This window comes from Fusarium musae, chromosome 7 (genome assembly GCF_019915245.1).
Source record: "Fusarium musae strain F31 chromosome 7, whole genome shotgun sequence".
Lineage (NCBI taxonomy): Eukaryota > Fungi > Ascomycota > Sordariomycetes > Hypocreales > Nectriaceae > Fusarium > Fusarium musae.
In genome coordinates this window covers 2,149,113-2,169,581 of record NC_058393.1, presented here as the reverse complement: position 1 = coordinate 2,169,581, position 20,469 = coordinate 2,149,113, and the positions used below count along the sequence as shown (strand labels likewise).

Here is a 20,469-nt window from a genome sequence, read left to right as displayed (position 1 = left end):
AATCATCGTCAAGTGATGAATGTTTCGAGGAGAGCCAGCTACCTTACCTATTCTCTATCTGTACACATGTTGCACAGCATAGACAACAGCGCGTAGATCAGGTGAGGCTACTTATTTACATAGAGGCCGGAACTGCTGCAGTGAACATTTACCCCTAGAGTATGTACTGGTACTGCCCGTCAGCGAGGTAATTTCAGCCTTGTACGCTGTAAACGCCAGAACCTGCAATATGCCGTCGCGCGTACCTGTCTAGACCACTAGAAATGTCCGACGGGATCGACAAACCTGGCACGCAGGATTCGTGCAACTCTGACAACTAAAATTCGAGCCATAACCGGATGCCAGAGATTCCCGAGGCTTTGAAGCAATCTGTACCTATCTAGGTCTCCAACAAGGTCCATCGTCAAGGAAACGAAGAGCCCAGAACCAAAAAGTCAAACACTTTTCTCACATGTCGAGACTGTCCCTGGCAAGCTGAAAAGCCGATGGATAGAGAAGAGAAAAAACAGAAACAAGTCCCTTGCATGCTTGACCGCGATTTGGCAGAGTCAGACAGAGTCCACTCTCTTATGCAGGCTTCCACCAAAAAAGATCTTTTCTTCCCTGCCAAGCATTTCCTCGGATCTAGAATGACTCAGATCCCGGGTTCCAACTTCCGACCTTTTCTGTTCTTTTCTGATTAGAGACCATGATTGTGACGAGTGATCTGAGACTGGTAGCTAAGCCTCATCGGCATACGGCAGTGAACCAACTACAGTTCCTACACTAACCTCTAATAATAGTAGATTCGCAGACAAGATTGGTCGAGTCGTACTCCGTACAGAGGCACATGGGTAGATCATAACTGGAAATGACCATCAATTGCCGATCCTCCAGAATAGAATCAGCCAGCCAGACTGGTCACTGAACGGTGTTGGTTACCCAATCTGGTAATTACATTCTTGTTACGCTTTCTAACAGGCTCTGACAGCGTTGATCTAAGTTTTGCTCGCTTGGATGAGGCAATTTTGCATCGGTATGCAGGTATGGAGTACCGATCCACAGATTGCCAGTCATCTCCATCTTCTCCAGGCTCCATCTCCAATATCAATCAATATCAGTCATCGTCTATAGATCAAGATTCCCAAGTTGCACATATCTTGCGACTAAAACGTCTCATAGAAGACTTGAGAAAAGCCACGTCCCTCTGTATATGTTTCACTTCTCAGCCGCCTCCGGCCAACCCGTCCCCCGATGCCATCCCTGTCGTTTCATCAAAGCCCCTTGGTCCCTGTCTCGTCTTGTCGCAGAATAACAAGTTACCAACTTTGTTTCCCCACTCATAAATTACCTCTTCTAAGTTCCCTCCTTGTCCTGTCTACCGCTGCGGTTCCAACGGCTTGTTTCTGGCACGTTGCCGGCTTGTCATCTCGATAATGTCGTCGTCGTCTTCATGTATCAAAAACACCCCAAGCAAGGGTTTAAAATTCTAGGGGCGCTTTTTTTTAACTCCTTTTCTAGATTTTTACGAGAATGTTTATTATTCGGCTCATTTTAAACATTCAGGCCGCGCAATCGCTCATCTTATCTCGTCTCGTCTCGGTAATCACTCATGCCCATAGGCAGACTTTGCCTTGGCGGGCGGTTCTACTGTTGACCAAAGTCCCAACTTATGCTTGATACATGCTAAATAGATCGTCGGGATATACTGACTGCGATTCTCATCTCATCTTCGAGGCACAGTCACATCAAGCATGAGGCACTCGCGCCAGGTAACTTTAGGCCATGTCAATTCTAGCCCTGCCGTCAGCTGCAGTTGGCTGCATCGCCAGGGAACCTCAAATCCTGCATGGTGTCACTATCCACAACTCAAATGCGCTGCGCCCTGTTGTGATTTCCGATCAGGTAGACACCGAGATTGCCAATCATTTACCGCACCCGGGTAGCGTGGGACCTGGATATCCCCTCGATCTTTTGGACGCACCCATTCATTCCGTCTTTCATTCAACCTCCTCAATTCGTGGCCGAGGCTTCCCAGCTGCGTCCACCAAAGTTCCGCTGGGGTTGACATGGAGGCCCGCCAGCTGAGTGAATCCTGGACTGCTTGTTGGCTCTTGTGGCGGGAGGATGCTTGCCATTTGCCAGTTTTCAAGGCTTTCAACCACGTCCTTTGCATGTTGTTGAACCAGTCCATCGTTGTCCGTCTGAGCCACATATTGCAGTGTCCTCACAATATCTTCTCGGCTCTCGTCAGTCAGACCAAAGCCAAGTTTCCTGCCAGATTCCTTGGCAGCGTCGAGAGCCCTAACAAAACTTAACACGTTCAGGATGGCAGCTCTTCGTAGAATTGCCGTCTCCATCTCTCGTTCCATTGCCAGGATATTAATGCAAAGGTCAACGCTACCAGATACGAGCGTTGGCCCAATGCCTCCTATGTTCGTTTCAATGGCAGCGCCAAAGATTGACAAGGCAGAAGTTCGTATTCGAACGTCTTCTGCGCCTCTCTTACTTTCCCATCCTTGAAGGATTTGAGCCAGAATGTCGTTCCTAGCCCTCTCTTCTTCCGTCACTTCTTCTTCATCCAAGTCCATGTCATCGTCCTCATCGTCCTTTCTCTTCTTCAGCTTTCTGAGCTTCTCATCACGAGCTTGTTTAGCCATGGTTTTGGCTCGATATCCACGACGTCCAGCGATAGACAGCAAGGTCTCGCTAACTTGACGTGCAACATCACTGGTAAAGGTTTCCCCTAGTCGCTGGATCACTTGCAATAAAGCTTCTCCAAACCGCAGCCGAACGTCCGTCGTAGACTTTTCCTGTGGGTCTAAGTAGTGGTCTAGAAGCTCTTGAACTGCCGACTTAGGATGTTTGTTGGCCAGCTGAGTATAAACTTTGATGACTCGAAGGTTTATGTAGTCGTCGTTGTTCTCCAGTAGGGTCGATAAAAGCACGGCAATTGCAGGGATGTCGAGTATTGGGCTGTCTTTAAGAATCAGACCAGAAAGCAAGTTCAAGCCTTCAGAAACGATGGGTGCTGGATTGTCATCGCCCCCAGTGACATATTCCATGGCCAATTTATACGTCCTCTGATCTTCGATCTGCCGGGTGCTGAGCGCCGAAGCAGAGACTTCATCCTGCTCCATTTCGTCTCGATACTTAAGAAGCAGCGCTAGGTTCCTTGCTGTAGCTGACAACTGTGGCCTATCTTCATTGCTCAATCGTTGCAGGGAATTCTCTACAATATTGAGCTCTTCTGGTTTAATGTGGGATTTCTGGAATGTCGGTGCAGTGATGACCAGATTCAGTAAGCTTAGTACCACAACGAGTAGGTCATCTGCTAGCCTCGACTGAGTATCTGCAGTAAGAACTTCGCATACCAACTCTAGTAGCTGATCAAACTGGCTCACGAGCTTTTCTGGAGCTTTGTCCATCAACTTCTGTAGAATAGTGACCTCAAAAAGATTTTGTAGAAGTGAATCTGTCTTTTCATCCTCAGAACGCAGATCAATTTTGATCCCGTCATTCGGTTTGTCTGCTGTTTCCATCCAGCGCTTTAGGAGGCTCAAGAAGATGGATGACACCTCTGTAAAGGAGCATGATGTGGTTATGAACTCAACCAGTTTAGCTGCTTTGCCTTCGAGCTCGTTCCAGTTCAGCTCAAAGCCTGAGGTTGAATCAAGTCCACGGGGTTCTGTGATCTCAATGTCTCCTTTACCTTTGAGTCGATACTCCCAAGGCTTTTTACTTCCTTCTGTGGCGCCTCTGCAGAGGAGGTTTCGAATGAATGGTCTAACACTTTCGGAATTGCCGAATATCCTCAGATAGGCGTGTAACAATGCCCTAGCAGGCTTGATAAAGTTCTCTTCGGTACTAGGTGGCGGGTTTTGCCACGAGGCGAGAACCCATATCTGTACTAATACAAGCCTGAGAAGACGTCGGCATAGCCCGGGTGAAGAGTTGGACATCACCAGGGTCATAAGGCGTTGTAGCGAGGTTTTGAGAGATTGGGAGGTGACGAGAACACGATCACGGCTGAGATCGACAATTTCGTCGTTTTCTTGCTTGATGGCAGTAAAATCAGGGTTGCCCATCGATCGTAACGTTGGGTTTATATCCTGGACTAGAGGCTGAACAAATGCATTCCAACCGGGAGATCCTAATTCTGAGTTTAGTTATGTTTATAGAGATTGTCTGCTGTTACTCACCTGGTGCACCATATTGTTTATTCCCCAATACACCATAACCCACGATTTGAGAAGCGGTCTTTACGAGTTCAGGACCAGCAGTCCCATCGATGAGCTCAAATAGCTGCCCTGAGATGCCCTGGAACCACGTTTCCGCTGTCATACTGGTCGGAACTGAGGAGAGGAGTTTCGTTGCAACGGCGACACCTTCATGCGTTATGCTAGCTCCTTGCTTTTGTGGTCCAGCTTTTGCGTCTTGGGTTCTACCAACATTACTAGGGTGTACTGAGAAGACAAATTCCATGGTCCCACGGACGCCAGTTGGGCGTAAAGGGAGGAGAGTGAGCGTCTGGACCAGAGGATCTCTCAGCCATTGTGGGAGAACTGATGGCTTAATGAGTGTGTTTAGAGCAGGCAAGAGTTTCCAGACTGGTGTTCTTGGAGTCTGTTAGTGCCTTGATTTTAAATAAATGGTCTCGAAACAAGGTTGTAGCTCGCCTTTCGATGAGTTTGTCGTATGCTTGGAGACCCGATGCCCGAGTGCCTGCATCAATTTTTGGATCAAAGGCTTTTTTACCGGCTTCAACTATCTCCTCAAGTATCTTTGGGTGTGCAGCAGCAGAAGAAGATGAAGAGCTTGCCATGCTGCGTGAGGAGCTAACAACGAGCTTTAAAATATTATATAGGTGAGGTATGTATGTTGGAAACAAGAAATAGTGAATTGGTATAGGGTGTTTGTCATCATGATTCAAGAGCTCCAGCCTTCATGTGCACCCCACACTGTATGTACTGTGAAGAGGCTGGGCAGTCACGTGCAGGCGCGTTCGCAGTGGAGACCCACATATCTCATCGCGTCTACGTTATATTGCAGTGTGTTCCATGAACTCGACTTTCTCAGTCACCAACCACTTCATGACGCTTTTCAGTTTCTAGGATCCTGTACTGGAGATGCGACACCCGCCAAAACATATGATTCATACGGATCAGCTTTCCGAGGCTCTCGACACGGTCAAGACGAGCTCCTTCACTACTATCAACACGCGTGACGCCTCCCCCACAGTCCTCCGGTCCTCGTTTCTCGCAAGGGATCCTATTGTAGGCACTCGCATCATTTGGTTACTCTCCCATATGCCGCTCTCGAGCCTGTAACAGGACCTCGTGAATGCCGCAGCCGGATTATGGTGGGTAGCGCGTCCTTTATAGGACGTACCAAGCGGGCGGGTGAACGAGGCTCGGAACTTAACCCTAAGAAGATATCTGGTTTTCAAGTTTTGCGCTCTTGTCGCCCAAGTCGTCTTTTATGCCGGTGAAGTACCAGCTGTCATCATGCCCGCTGAAAAGTTGGATGATTGACTGGTGGCGCTACTGCCGACGGACAGGCGAGGAGGGCAGTCCAGTCACCGTTTGGTGCGCGAGAGGATCGGTGCCATGAGCCGTTTGGTAAGAGCCTCTGGTCTGAGGACGCTCGTCAGCCCTTTCCGCTGGAACCAGTACATTGGTCATGAGTAGACCGTCTAGTCGTTGCGATTAGTTCTGGGTCTTGGAGATGGAACTAGTCTGACCACTTGGTCATACTGCTAGCTTGCCCATAGCGCCTAAACAGCTGAGAAGTGGAGCTTCGATTTGGCCTCCAAACAGCCAGTCAATGAATTTCATTCCCGTCCCGAGTTTTCGCTTGCCGGAACCGCCAGCTAGGGTAATTCCATCTGGTGCAGCGGGCAACTCTTGGAAACACACAGAAATTCGGCGACTGACATATCTTGCCAATCGTATAGTCCCCGGTCCTTCAAAGCTGTTCATGGCATGTCACGTTGCTGCACTACTCCATATCCTCCTAACCCGTTCGCACACTGGACCACACCACAGCGCTTGCTACCGGTGTGTGACGCTCCGCGTCTGGTCTGACCAAGCGCATTAACCTCCAGCCATGGGTCACAATCCCTTGGTCATGATGGGCGCCAGCAAGCCTGTAAGGATCAGAAGGTCTGAACAGGTCCCTCAGATCCGCCGAAAGGTTGAACTGAGATGAAAGAGTGGTTTTTATGGATGTCTTTTGTCCACCCGTCAAAGCCCTCCATGCCTCTCACTGGAGAGAAATTTGGAGAGGAATCAAAAACTAGTCCTAGTTGGCAGCGCGAATCATACAGAAGGAGCTCTCTCGTCAGTGTCGGTGGGTTTTCAGACTGCGCTCTGCTATGGCAACCTTTTGGTCGAGTTGTGTTTACGAAGGTATTGGATCATTCATGGAATCGTCAGCTCACGAAACAGTCTTCACCTTTGCAATGGCCGTTGTTGCAGGAGGATACTTGCGGTTGGTGTTGGAAGCATCACCGGGACCCATCTCGAGTTGGAGTCAAAGTTTCGTACTTGTCTGGTGCTGTGAAAGGCCCTTCTGCCAAGTTGAATTTCACGACTCTGGCCGCACTGTTGAGGCTGGGTTGGATTGTTGGATCTAGGACAGGCCTTGTTGGGTAGGGTAGTCCTGGCTGTTCTCTCGCCTGGAAATGGTGTGGAGGACAGCCCCCCGCGGTGAGGGGATAAGTCTACCCATCCTTTTTGTTGATTGGACAAGTACTAATATTCAGACAGGACCAGAGCGATCTAGATACACTAGCTGCCATGCTTGGGGACAGGTTTTTCAGGTAAGTTCAAGATCTAAAGTCAATCGTTTTGTGGGGAGGTTGGAAGATCCCGTCTAGATCGGCATTCGGATCCGACGGATCGGAGAATTGGTGTCGTGAGTGATGTCATGAGTGCCAAGATTTGCCAACGCCCGCGTTTCTTGGGCAGTAAATCAGAACTAACAAAACACTCGTCGTAAACTTAATGCATCTGTGACAAATGATCTGCGACAGATTTGGAGTGTGTGGGTTGCTCCAAGAAGCTTGCTTCCATCCTGGTCGTGTTACACGAGTGCTGACAAGGAAAGAAAAAAAGACGCATCATCTATCTGGTGCTTCTCTGCATGAAGATGCCATTGTAAATATCGTAAAAACTCTAAAGAACTATAAGATAATAGACCTCACTCACATCATGTCTAACAACTTATTTTGGAACTGTAAATAAATTCCCATGTATTATAACGAGAAGGGCCAAGTTTATCTGGTTCTATGCTTTTTTCTTTAATCCCTATACTTGCGTATAGAGCCGGCCAATAGGAAATACCCGATGACTGAGATACCTGGTTGCTGGTGATGTCACATAATGCAGGAACCTGCTCCCCATGTCTGAGCTGACGATACTAATCAACTATAGTACCTAAACAAAAACAAGATTGCCCTGATACCTTAGCTTAGCTTACCTAGTCCGCTTACTCCTCATAAATTATTCTCTTCCTTCGTTTGCTCGCTGGCGTCTTGGCTCTTTGTTCTCACGCTATTCTTCGAAAGCCAAAACTTGAAGATATATCCATCATGGTGAAAGCAGCTTTCTTGGGCTTGTTGCCTGCCGTTATGGCCATCCCCGCAGCCGTTCCCGGTCCCGCACCAACGGTTTATCGTAAAGAGGCAATTCCAGCTCCAGCTGCTCAGCCTACGCAGGTCATGGACCTCCAGCGACGCGACATCATTGGCGATGTGGAGACTTATGTCGGGAGTCTTGTTAGTGGTGTTGAGACAAAGATCAAGGGATGGGTCAATTCAGGCATCCTCGACTTTCCAACTGGTTTCCCTACCGGCGATGCTGTTAAGAAGTCAGCAGGCGTCGACGACGATGATTTGAAAGCCGAGCCAACACAGGTTCTAAATATTCCGTAAGTAGCCTCAATCACATACGAGAACCACTCTAACCAGGAGACAGCCCATACGGTAATTGGACCAACAGGGGATGGAACGTTCGAGTGCACGGCAATGTTTACAAGATCCCCAACCTGAGCCAGGAGAAAGTCGACGACCTCGCCAATGTCTTCCTTATCGACACGAGTGTTGACAAACTGTCCAAGTCTCAGCAAGCTCAGGCTCGAAATGTGACGAGGTCTATCTTTGTGGTGCAACAGGACAATGTTGAGGTCAAGATGAACTTTGTGAACAATGTTGATGTGTCCCCCGACGAGAGCGGTGGTGCAATTGATGCGGTAAGTCAAACAGAAGAAATCAGGAACACGGAACCAGTTACTGACCATGTACCAGAGGGGAGGTTCGCAAAACATCACCATGCCATACAACACAACTCTGGAGGGCGACTTTGACGCTTTCGTCGTGCTTAAGAACATCACAGACCCCAACAATGGCTATTTGATCCCCGGCAACGAAACCTCCAAGATCCAGACCCTCAATGTTTATGCTGAGGGTAAGAACAACAGTGGAAACGCAACCGCTTACCTCGTACCACCCAAGGGTATCACTATTGTCTCTGACATCGACGATATTTTGCGAGTGACAAAGATCTACGAGCCAAAGGAGGGTCTTCTCAACACTTTTGCTCGACCTTTCACTCCATGGATGAACATGCCTGACATTTACGCCAACTGGTCGTCTTCAGTGAGGGACTTGCACTTCCACTATCTCACTACGACACCTGAGCAGGCCACTCGTAACTACATGAGCTTCATCTACAACACCTACCCACTGGGCTCTTTCGATACCCGCCCACTAAACTTCTCAGACGTCTCAGCGACACTGTCCATCCGTCGCTTCTTGCTCGATAAGGTCTTCCAGACCTTCCCTGATCGCAAGTTCATCCTCGTCGCCGACACCAGCAACTCAGACGTAATGAAGGACTACCCAGCGATGTACAAGGACTATCCTGGCCAAGTGCAGTGCATCCTTCTGCGCAACACCAGCTCCACTGACAGCGGTGACAAGTTCCCGTATAATACCAAGGGCTTCAAGGACATTCCTCAGAAGAACTACATGTTCTTCCACGTGCCTGACGACATCGCCAAGATTGACATTGCTAACGGCGGGTGCTACAACAGCTCCATCAAGCAGAACGTTACTTTTGACTACCAGGGTCTTCCTTTTGGTTTGAGCGACGATGATAATGCCGCTGCGGGTGTTGCACCTAGGTTAGGAATGATTGTCGCAGGACTGATTGCTGCTTGTATGGCGATGATGGTTTAGTTGGATTAGATGGCGTTATACCGGGGCATCATGAATTCAAACTGTAGCATACAAGGTAGTTGCGAGCATAATGATTACGTTGAATTATCACGGCAAACCTGACTTCCTATCCCAGACGCTATTTTCAGTGGAGACGTCTTCTTTTCCATGGGGGAAGCATGATCTTGAGCGTCAACAAGTCAGTCGCTGATAGAATACTATACAATTGGTGATCACAGCTCCCAAACTTTGACCGTGACATGACATTGCGTTCGCTCTATTTTCACAAACCGTGCGTGTTCTTCCGTAATCACGTATCCAATTACGTCAACCGGAACACATTCCGTTCAAAGGCACACGAGTAATTTTTCGGAACTTGCCTACCCAAAGAAAGCTTTAAAATTCAGGGTCCAGCTGAAATATCGTATGACAACAGCACCTCTACGGCATAGATCGTATGGACACCTTCCCAGGCTCTTGGATATGAACATCTCGTTGCGGAAAATAATCTCCTGTGTCTCGAGAGCATTACCCGGCACTCCGTGCATCGTATCCTGTCGTTGGCTCAAGCAACGAATATGCACTCTGACTCCACTGCGGTACTTGGAACTTCCAGGATTGAAGAATCCCACACAACTGACAAAGCTTATTGTGAATAGACACAGACTCTCCTGAGATGTTAACGTGAAAGATGTACTGTACTGAAACGGAGGACCCCGACTCCAAAAGAGAAGAAATGGTCAGACAGCACATGCTCTAGGGCATCAAGACAAGCCACTTGATACTAAATACATTAGTAGCTGCACTTGACTGATTCATGAAATGGTTGGTTTGTTCCTGGCTGTACTTATTTCGGTCTGAGCACTTAAGTGAGGTCTGCAGTAATTCTCTCAATCGTTCCATTCCGCTTCTGGAACGAGATGTTGTTTGTGCCATGACGCTTCTACCGCTGGCACTAAGCTATGGGTAATGGGCTGATGCAGGGTTCTGAAGGTGCTGTGTCCATAGCGCGTAGAATCCTCGCGAGATCTCGCAGGCGTCTTTCGCATACCGAGCGTTGAGCGTTGCATTCTAAGAGGATGAGAGGAGACAAGGTTCATGCCAAGACCAGGGATGGCTGTTTTCTGTATTCTCCCTCTCTAAAGTTCCGGCATATAACGGGTCTTCCAAGGAAGCCAAGTCAGATGCTCGATTGGGACACTTCTGCGAGGCTGAGAGTGGCCATCGGCTTTTAGAGCTGTGATTCAACATGAGGAATCGTCCAATAGGATCTTATTTGATACCCGCGCAGCTGAGACATTGAGGCTACCTAGTCGTCAATCTTAGCGAGGTGTGAGGTGTGTGTAACCAAGCTATTTCTAGAAGGGAGTCTACACATGACACAGCGGCATCCCTCAAAAGTTGAACTAAAGACTCACGGTTGAATGGATGGAAGCTTCCAAAGGCCCTAGACCTTGAAAAACATACATACCTACCTTACTAAAGACTGGTCAAGTTTTACGGGCGCTAGTGGAGACTGTTTCCCCCTGATCAGCCAGTTGACAGCGGCTCATATCCTATTTGATAATGGTGTTGTGGATGTTGAAAAGCACTAATTCGTAGCTGCCGTGTCTGAGGTGTCTCTCCCATCGCCAATTGAGCATGTTCCTGGACCACAGACTGCTCATTCAGGCCGGAAAGAACGGAGACCTACAGGAAACTCCCCGCCTGAGCTCTTTCTTGATTCAAACATTTTCTGGGCTCAGGCCCCATTATTGGATTACTTGAGAAAAGGCAAGTACACCCAAAGATGACTGTTCACTTGTCATTATTCGTATTCCCCACTCCCGTCGTCGCATCCACCTAGAAGCCACAATCTCAATCTCTTCAATCTCATACTTCTTCTCCACTGCTGCCGCTAAGGTACTGAAGAGAAAACAATGCTACAAGCAGGTACATTCATCCGCGGTCAGTTTGAAACAAGCCGCATGCTTAGCACTGACTTCTGCATTCTGCACGTCGAACCGCGTTTCGGTGGCTACGCGGTTTGTCTGTCTGTCCATGCAATACGTACTGTGCCTCCGTCGTTCGGGGATCCTGACGATCCGCAGTCCGCGGGAGTAAGCGAGGCCGGAAGTCTGTTCTAAAACAAACCGTCTTTCAACGGCGTCAAATTACCTCATCACCGAAACTCAACTAATCCTCTGCTAATTGCAGGTACAACTGGTAGCTCAGCCTTGATGGCCCCCTAACCAGCTACTGGCACCACCCTGACAAGATGCAGGCACGTGGAGACTGGTGGAAACTGTTGCACTTGGTCCCTTTCGAAAAAAGTTTACCGTTTGAAGAGCAAAAACGCCATTCATGGCTTTTCGCGAAGTCAAGTGCTATGACGGTCCACGGGTCTAGCAGAAACGCCTCGTTCAGCTGCGGCTCCAAACAAGCCTTTTCTTCAACAACCAACATCGCTCTTGACACTCTTCGGCCCACAAACAATTGCGGCTCCCGTGATGGTTATGACTATTCAAGTCGGTTTAATATTAGAGCTTAAACTCGTGCGCCTTGTTGGACAATCTCTATCGGTGGGGTATCTCATCCCGAAACAAACAACAACTGATAAGTCCTGCAGCCAGACAAGGATCATCAGACGAGCTCTCTTTCCGAGGCACACCACATCTCACGACCTAGCCCTGGCCTCGGCGCCTTGATCTGATTCCTTGACATGATTTCGTGCGCCTAGAACTCATCACTGACCCGCTCAGCAGCAGGTCAACCACAACCAATGCTCCCTGAGCATCACATCACATGTCGTGTGCGTTTTTAGCAGATGATGAATCGAAGCAAAATGAGATCAAAAACTGCCTCGCCTTTTCCACGAAGGAAGAGGTCAGAAATCAATTTCCTGGCTCCAGAACGGCCAAACAGATAACAATTGTTGCCACCCAGTGAAACTCATTCGCGCCTGTTACATGATGATGTCCGAATGAAAAAAAAAAAAGAATCCCAAAAATAATAATAATTGCAGATTGGAGTCCCCCGTCTCCAGAAAGGTTCAACAGCGCATGGGTATCTCGCGGGGGTTTTGTTTGCTTGCGGTCTTGCTCCAGCCACCAATCTCCCGCTCCATCCAATGTCAAGCGTCGCAGTCAGTCAAAAATCGTACACTGCCTACGCCCAATGGCGCGTTGCAAATGGTCGGCGGCCACGAGAGAGGCATGCCAACCTATCTCCCTGTTGCCGTCGGCACTCAAAAGTCCAGTTCAGTCTTTGCCCGTCGATTACTATTTCCAGCTCTGGCGTCCTAATGTCGCAATTGAAGAAACCCTCTCAGAGGTGACGCTTCTGTGCCCCTAGAGGACACTAGATCTTCTCAAAATCGATGATGTGCCATGATGCTCGGTATACCTGGCATAGCGCTTGTTACGGGAATTGATGGTGGTGGCCGACTGGCCTTGTCCCGAAGAGTCCAGTCGTCGCCAGGTTCTGAGGGAGCTACGAGCTCCATTAGAGTATATTGAAGAATGCCGTCGAGAACTTGTGGGACAACAATATCTCGAGATAGTCCCCATGCTGGTAATGAAGATTCTTCGTTATCGCGCCCATCAGCCTGGAGTTATCAGTCAGTACCAGTCGAGCGAATTGATATGCAAAGCAAAATGTGCCAACTTACAAGACATGATGCGCAAGGCGCGTTATTCACCCAGACCCAGTTGGGACAGTTATGTGTATAGAAGTACTTGCATCTGTACTTATAAAAACCACCAGCTCCACTCATTGTGCTGTTGATGTCCAAGATGTAAGAGAGTTGGTTGTATGGCGTAGTGAGCAACGGATCGGACAAGGTGAGATGTGAATCAATGGGCAGACGGGTAGTGGAATGCGAGGAAGAGGTATAGACTCTTATATGAGTTGCCAGGCAATGAGAGGAAGTGACGTGAATGCGATTATTAGCACGGGGAGTGGACTAGGCTGGGGAAAGGGTCGAACGATTTGCTTGTACTACCGTTGAAGTGCGGATGGCCAACATGTCAAGGATACCCAGGGCAGAGCGGAGCTCTAAGTGGGAATGAGCTGGCATGATCAAAGGTGCGTAGTGTTTGCTCAACGGAGTACGACTTAAAGACTCGGACGCTGACGTCTTAGGAACAACTAAACTCGATGGGAATGGCCGTTGGCGTCGCAATGCCATTTTGCATGGCATTGACTGATGCCCCCGCCGAACAAAACGATGCGATGTGGTGGGGACCACACCCGTAGTGATGACAGACAGGGAGCCCCTGTGAGCTCTGCAGGACGACTGCAGACGCCTTTTACAAGCGACAAGCAGACATGACTTGGGTACGGGCAGGCAAAACAACGTACATGATTCTAAAACGACGATGGAATGCGGCAACCAGCCAGAGACGGCTTGTTCTTGAAGGCCGGTCGCAAGGGGAAATCGACGCCATCAAGATATTTCTTTACTACGCGCTCATACGACCGGGGAGGACGCCCAAGTGCTTTCAGAGCACGAGACAAATGTTAATCAGCATTAGTGGCATTCATGTGTTGCGGTTTCCACCTCAATCTGCTGCTCCAGTACAGACAGTATGCGTCCATACTGAAAAGCGAAGTGATAGGATGGGTCGTCTCAGAAGCCATGGAGACAACTTAAACGGTTTATGGTTCATCGAGACGTGGGGCCATGGGACGAGAGCTATAAAGGGTGTAGCGTCCGGCGGAATGGCGTGAGGTTAGACCTGACAAGGGCGTGTATACTCGTCTGGGGAAAGGACGTACTGTCTGTCATGGTCATATCCAATGATACCGAGCTTTTGCGCATCCCTCTCGGAGTTGACCTTACTTGAGACGATGCATGATGATTTCCCCCCGTCTATGGTCCACGCCCAAACCCCTAGGTCCACGGCAATCACAATTGCTCCAACGCCGCATACAGGACCAGGTCAGGGCAAGAAACCCTCAACAGGAATAGGGAGGGGCGTGCTATTCATCAATGAATACATATGTTGTGGTGTTTTCGGACCAGCCGGCGCCACGACCTGAAGCCAAAGACCCGTAGTCAACGGTAGGCTTGCTGCGGTCATCCCATGCTACCATGTATCGTGCCACATGAAGTGCACAGGCAAAGATCCGATTGTCGGACGCGCAGTGGCATGGTTCAAAATCAAGCAGGCCATGTATCAATTAATCTGACCTCACTCTGACCCTGTGGCTCTTCCAGGCAGGGACTTTGTGGGGAGGAGATCTCTGAGGCTGAAAAAGAAACGTTCTTAGAACATCTTGGGATCGATGCCAATGCGGCTCAGCCCAGCATCTGGAATGGAAGGACGGGAAAAAGCAAAAAAAAGAAAAAAACTCTTTGCTTGTGAAGGGACGGGATCCACAAGCGCGTGGCGCCGCAGTTTGGCTTGTGGATATGCGAAGTATATCTCAACGTACTGAGTATGCATACTTGCACATGCCGGCAATGTTTCTTTTCCTCTGTGAGCTTGTGCTGGGGAGGCTGATAGCCTAGCTGTCGGTGATACACACTATCAAGGTTGCCGAAGAGCGAGGCTAGAGCTTATTACGAGGAGGAGCTTCAGACATGGTGGGTTACCTGTTCTGATATCATGAGATATTTGAGAAGCATCAGTCTTTACTCGATGAGATTACGACCCTACTCGGAGGTCTCGGGTCGCCCCGTGCTTTCATAACGTCCAGTTGAGCATCACCGATGACCTCGGGCGTCTCCATTCGCGGATCACCCACTCTACCTCGGCCACTCCACACTCATTTGGACTTTATCAAGGCCATCTTCTCATTGAGGTAATTGTAATATTGCGCGATAAACTACACCTTGGACGGGCGCGCAGAAGCAGCAAGATCCAGGGTTGGCCAGTCTTATCGTTGCGTTGCGTTGCTTTACAACTAGACAAAAACTTAAAACGGTCCTCTCATTTCCACACATTGGGAAAACATCACAAACAGCGCAATATGCACGGTTGACAACGCGGCCCCCTTCGAGCAGCGCACCTTCTGATGTTTCTTCACCTGTGCGCCATCTTGCTTCTTCCGCCCCCCCAAGTATGTTCCAGGTTGTGAGCAGGGGAGAACGGCAAGGAGCTATGGCCTCCTCGGATAGGTTGCCATGATGCTCAACCACCCAGGAAGTGCCCTGCAGATGCCTACATACATACCTACATACAGGTAATGCTCTCCATACTTTATTCTCCGGTCGGCACTGTCGTCTGCTTGAAGCTCGAGCCCTTCCACTGCATTGTATGCTCGAAAAGGAAGAGAGCTGCTGGAGCTCCCGTCAGAACATGTTCATTGATTGGACCACTTGTGAAGGTCTGAGCCGGGCAATTTGTTTGGCCCGTGGGATGATACCCTGATATTCCAAACCACGCCGAGATACACGTGGTGTTTCGCATCAGCTCTTCTCACTGATCTGCTATCGCCGGGCCATCCCTGGTTGGAGCAGTCTCAATCATTATGATAACCCGATTGACTTTACCGGGTGAAATTGAGGGATGCTACAACGGCTCTTTCTCACCCTTGTCATCGGATAATGGTATTGAATCGGTCATGAACGGCTCTGCTGACCTAAAACAGGTATTGATTTCGTCGGTAGTCAGTAGCCGGGTCTGTATGGAAGCAAACTTCGAGGTGGAACCCATAGGCCAAAGTTGGTGGTATTCTCTTCTTCTGATACATACGATCCCCTCACCTCGTATATCTGCCCTTTCATACACTCTTCCTCTCATTCGTCGTGGGGCAGGTATGGCTGGGAACAACAAGAATTCTTGAGAAGGGATCCGCACCCTTTGTGAAGACCGACCTGGCTTTACCTACCTATGTGTCTGTCCCACCGTATATCTGAAACAAACAGCCATCGCCGATTTTCCTTAGTTCAGTACAATCGCGCTCGTTTTCTCTTTTGGCAGCCTTCGTCCACCGTCATTGGTGTCGAAATGTGGTAATGGAGGCAACATTGCGGATTGTCGAAGCCTACAGTGTGAAGGCTATACATAATATTTTGGCTGAAGTTGATGGCGTTGTTTGTGCGTTAACCTGACCGAGACGTTTCAAGGTTGATGATTGTTTCTCACTTATTTACACTGACATATCCGTACATAGTTACACTTCGTTTCCCTTCTTTTCTCTTCTTTTTGCTTTTTCCATCGATCTCCCGTCTTGCCCGCCTCCATAACCGATGTCGATGAGGGGAGCCCTGCTAGCTCCCCCATTTTTATCGGCCCCTGGTCGCCCACATCCAGAACGAGCAGGCATTGACACACACATCGTCATCCCAAGAGAGAAGTACGTGAAAGGTGAGAAAACCTTGGGAAAATTGGGGTTGGATGGCCGAACCAACATCCAGACTGCATCGTCAAGCGCGGCGAGACGGATATGCAGGCCACCCTCCCTCCCTCTGCAGGGATGCCTTGTTTGTGTCTGCATCAGAGAAGCTTCATCCTGACAGACACAAGTACTGTACTCAGGCTATTCTGAGTCAAGCTTTGCTGACAGCTAAGCTGGCTGCCTAGTTGATTTGAGGCTGGGAGAAGAGGCAACAATGCAGTCAAGACAAACGCTCGAGCAACCAGAAGAGGTGTCGTGCATGAATGTTGCAGAACTGCGCAAGTGCCTGGAATTCGTTGATAATGTTTCATCTAGTTTGAAATACGGCCGGTGTGCTAACAATAGTTCTCTCTCCCACAACCTTTATTCAGTCCCAAGGTTATCTGTCGCCCCTTTTCTCTTTTTACCTCCACTCAAGATACAAGTAAAACAAGCCAAAAACGCCCGCATCCCTCCATTACACTCGCTCACACCCTCTTTTGGCAATCTAACGGTGCTGCAGGACTTTAAGACCGAATGGGCAAAGTGAAAGAGACCAATGGACCAGAGAGAGAGGGGCGCAACGAGGGGGAAACATTGAAGCATGAAATACCGTTTAAAAAAAAAAAAAAATCAACGGAGCAGCCAACCATGGGAGAAGTGGCTGATGCGCATACTTGTAAAACGCCGTGGTCAACCAGTCAACTTGCGAGGATGTGCAACTCCAGACCGGGATGAATCAGGGAGGGGAAGAGCTTTGTCAAGCTACATAGTAGTCGACAAACAAGACCTCTTCCCTACTCCCAGTAACAGAAATGTGTTTGTGTCTCGTCGGCCCCATGCAAGGCCGAGCCGCAATGGAGGGCCGCTTCCCGCACGTACATGGTAGGGCTAAGCATTGGATAAGCAAAGAGGTCGATCGATCACGTTTTGAATCCCTGCCCATGCCTTCATTGTCGATTTCTAGGGGACGTTTGGAGAGCCTTTCCTGGCCTTTCTTTCATGGGCTCCTGAAGTGAGTACTTCATCGACCAGCCTTCATGGCTTCCTTGCGGCGCTTCTTCTCTGCAGCGCGTGCAAGAGAACGCTTAACGTCACCTTGCTCAAAGCTGTCGATATCGTAGTATGTAGGGGCAATTTCCTGCAAAAAGTGTTAGCGACTGTAAAATTGACACTCGTAATGAAACGAGAGTCATCTGGAAGTATCACTTACCAATAACCACTCAGGCCGGATACCCGTACATGTTCGGATGTATTGCTTGGATGTCAAGACAAACTCATTGTAGAGGACCCAGTCAAACTCGGTGCGGAGGACAGTTGAGGGGTGAATCAACACAGCCTGGTCGTCCTTGACAGTGCGATAGAGCTTGCCTGAGCTCTCCTTCATGGCGACCTGCATGAAGAAACCGGCGAGCAGTGCGCGTCGAATGTTGGTATAGTAATTCTTGTCCTCGAATGGTGTCGACACAAGCTCCAAGCCGTGCGTCTCCATGATGCGCTTGAGCTGAGCGCGAACGTTATCCGCACTTGAGAGATGTCGGTAGGAGAGGAAGTGCTCGTGGCACCACTGCTTGGCACTGTTGGGGTCAGATGTGGCCTGGCCCTTGAAAGCGTGGTAGGCGTTGAGCAGGGTGAGGTGGTCACCATCAGGATGCGCGAATTGAGCCTTCATCTCATCGGCGCGCTTTCGGTTGTTGGCAGGGCGAGTAAAGATTTGAGGAACTGAGAGAAGCGAGGTAATAGAGAGAATCTCGTTGGAGCAGTAGAACTCGGGAGACGAGATAAGCATGACCGCCAGAGCGGGATCAAGGGGGAATGCTGAGGCCATGCTGCCGAGAGTGGTCAGCTCACCATCGTCGTCAAGACAGGCAAGATAGTTGAGCTCCTCCAGGGCGCGCATCATGGTCTCGGGAGCGGGGGGGTCCATAAGATCGAAGTGAACAAGATCCTCCACACCAAGCTTCTTTAGCTCCAGAACGGTGTTGGCAAGGTTGGAGCGCAGAATCTCGGGATATGTTTGCTCAATAAGCTCCTTCTTGAATGCCTTCTCGGTGTACAGACGGAAACACTTTCCGGGCTTGGTACGACCAGCACGACCAGCACGCTGCTGGGCTGAAGCCTTGGAGATGGGCGAGACAAGAAGGGACTCGACACGGATACGAGGGTTGTAGATCTTCTGTTTGCTAAAACCAGGATCCACGACATAGACGATACCGTCGATAGTCAAACTAGTTTCGGCAATATTGGTGGAAACAATGACCTTGCGACCAGGACGACCGCCCTTGCGAATAGGCGGAGGGGCCTTGTCGAAGATGCGCTGTTGCTGGTGGGGAGGCAGGGTACCATATAGAGGGTAAACGGCGAGAGGACCAGCGTCGACCTCGCGCATCAGCTCATCAGCCTCGAGGCTGATCTTGCGACAAGCGTCCTCAATCTCGTCTTCACCAGTAAGGAAAAGCAAAACATCACCCTCAGGCTCTGAAGCGTGAATCTGGAGAACGGTTCTTATGGCGGCCTCGACGTAATCGCGCTCAGGCTCGGGGGTGTAAAAGATCTCGACAGGGTGTGTTCGACCGGGGACAGCGAGCAGGGGCGCATCGTTGAAATACTTTTGGAACTTTTGAGCATCGAGAGTAGCAGACATGATAATGATCTTGAGGTCGGGACGGCGCATAGAAATCTGCTTGAGCAGAGCCATGAGAATATCGGTCGCGAGAGTACGTTCGTGAGCCTCATCGAGAATGATACAACTGTAGCGAGACATCTCGTGGTCGTGCATGGCCTCGCGCAGAAGCATACCATCAGTCATGTACTTGAGCATAGTCTTAGGACCTGTCATGTCCTCGAAACGAATGCTGTAACCAACTTCCTCGCCTAGGGTGACGTCCATCTCGTCGGCGACACGCTGGGCGACCGACATGGCGGCGACTCGACGTGGCTGCGTACAGGCGATAAGCTTGCCGGTAAGATGAGGTAGCTCGTCGTAGACGACATACTGAGGAATTTGAGTAGTCTTTCCAGAACCTGTCTCACCGACAAAGACGAGAATCTGTGTTGAGTGATACTTGTCCAAAAACTCTTGTCGTTGCTTGTGGACCGGCAGATCGCGACGGCCCTGGAGAATCTGGAAGTACTTTTGCGAATGAGGTCGGCCGGTGAAAGGGTTCGACTCAGAGTCCTCAGCTTTTGAAGCCTGGGCAGCGGTAGTATGCTGCCTCTTCATACCGGCGAGAGGAGAGTCCGGCGAAGGCTCTGCGCCATTACCATTGCTGTTACCGTTGTCGTACATGTGAGCAAGGTAGGGGTTGTATTTCTCGTCCTCGCCGTCCTTCTTGGCCTTCTTTCGCGTAGATTCGTCGGCGTCGGCGCTTGAACGCTTTCCTCCCTTGATATCGGACATTATTTTCGGCGAGTGACGGGGAGAGGGTGTGAGAGAAAGTGGCGAGGCTGAAGCGGAAGGCCGTGGTGTTTTTGTTTCCTGCTCTGCTAACTTTTAGATGCTAGAAATTTTTGGCGGGCCTTGTTAGGCAGACTACGGGAGGAAAGAAAACTCAGGACCTTAACCCTAAGGGATAAAAATGCTTAGGTAAATTTAGCCTAAGCTTAGGGGACTCTCTACTTAGTTTATTTTGACACCGTATATCAAGGTTCGGTGTTTTCTTGCCGCCTGAGGGCAGATACTTATCGATAAGGATCCTTGTCGAACAGTGCATTAGATGTGTATGTGCCATTGGGTTATATGACGAGATGTAGCATATATGTGCGTGCTTGTAACATCGACTGTGGCATTGAAACTTTGAAGCTGTATCTGAGAATGATATCGCACTGAGTTTGTCAACGATTTTGCTGTAGGGGAGGCATTTACCAAACCTGAACCTGTTTCGCTTTACTGTTTAACTCAAAATGGGCGCACACTGTGCAAATTCAGGGTCTTTGCGAAGATCAACAGCTCCTTCTCTCGAGCT

General features: G+C 49.5%; 4 protein-coding genes across 4 annotated transcripts; 1 reads left to right on the top strand and 3 right to left on the bottom strand.

The window, feature by feature from the left end:
• Nucleotides 1–1,979: 1,979 nt before the first annotated feature.
• On the bottom strand, nt 1,980–4,804 carry J7337_009827 (uncharacterized protein; the record flags this gene model as incomplete). Its single annotated transcript, XM_044827422.1, has 3 exons — nt 1,980–4,132; nt 4,182–4,589; nt 4,738–4,804. The coding sequence occupies 3 exons, from the start codon at nt 4,802–4,804 to the stop codon at nt 1,980–1,982; spliced, it is 2,628 nt and encodes an 875-aa protein (XP_044678016.1).
• Nucleotides 4,805–7,573: 2,769 nt separating this feature from the next.
• On the top strand, nt 7,574–9,220 carry J7337_009826 (uncharacterized protein; the record flags this gene model as incomplete). The annotated part of the gene is made up of 3 exons (XM_044827421.1): nt 7,574–7,911; nt 7,959–8,232; nt 8,288–9,220. The coding sequence occupies 3 exons, from the start codon at nt 7,574–7,576 to the stop codon at nt 9,218–9,220; spliced, it is 1,545 nt and encodes a 514-aa protein (XP_044678015.1).
• Nucleotides 9,221–12,548: 3,328 nt separating this feature from the next.
• Nucleotides 12,549–12,855, bottom strand: J7337_009825 (uncharacterized protein; the record flags this gene model as incomplete). Its single annotated transcript, XM_044827420.1, has 2 exons — nt 12,549–12,748; nt 12,849–12,855. The coding sequence occupies 2 exons, from the start codon at nt 12,853–12,855 to the stop codon at nt 12,549–12,551; spliced, it is 207 nt and encodes a 68-aa protein (XP_044678014.1).
• Nucleotides 12,856–17,528: 4,673 nt separating this feature from the next.
• PRP43 (DEAH-box ATP-dependent RNA helicase prp43) lies at nt 17,529–19,904 on the bottom strand (the record flags this gene model as incomplete). The annotated part of the gene is made up of 2 exons (XM_044827419.1): nt 17,529–17,645; nt 17,718–19,904. The coding sequence occupies 2 exons, from the start codon at nt 19,902–19,904 to the stop codon at nt 17,529–17,531; spliced, it is 2,304 nt and encodes a 767-aa protein (XP_044678013.1).
• Between the last annotated feature and the right edge of the window lie 565 nt (nt 19,905–20,469).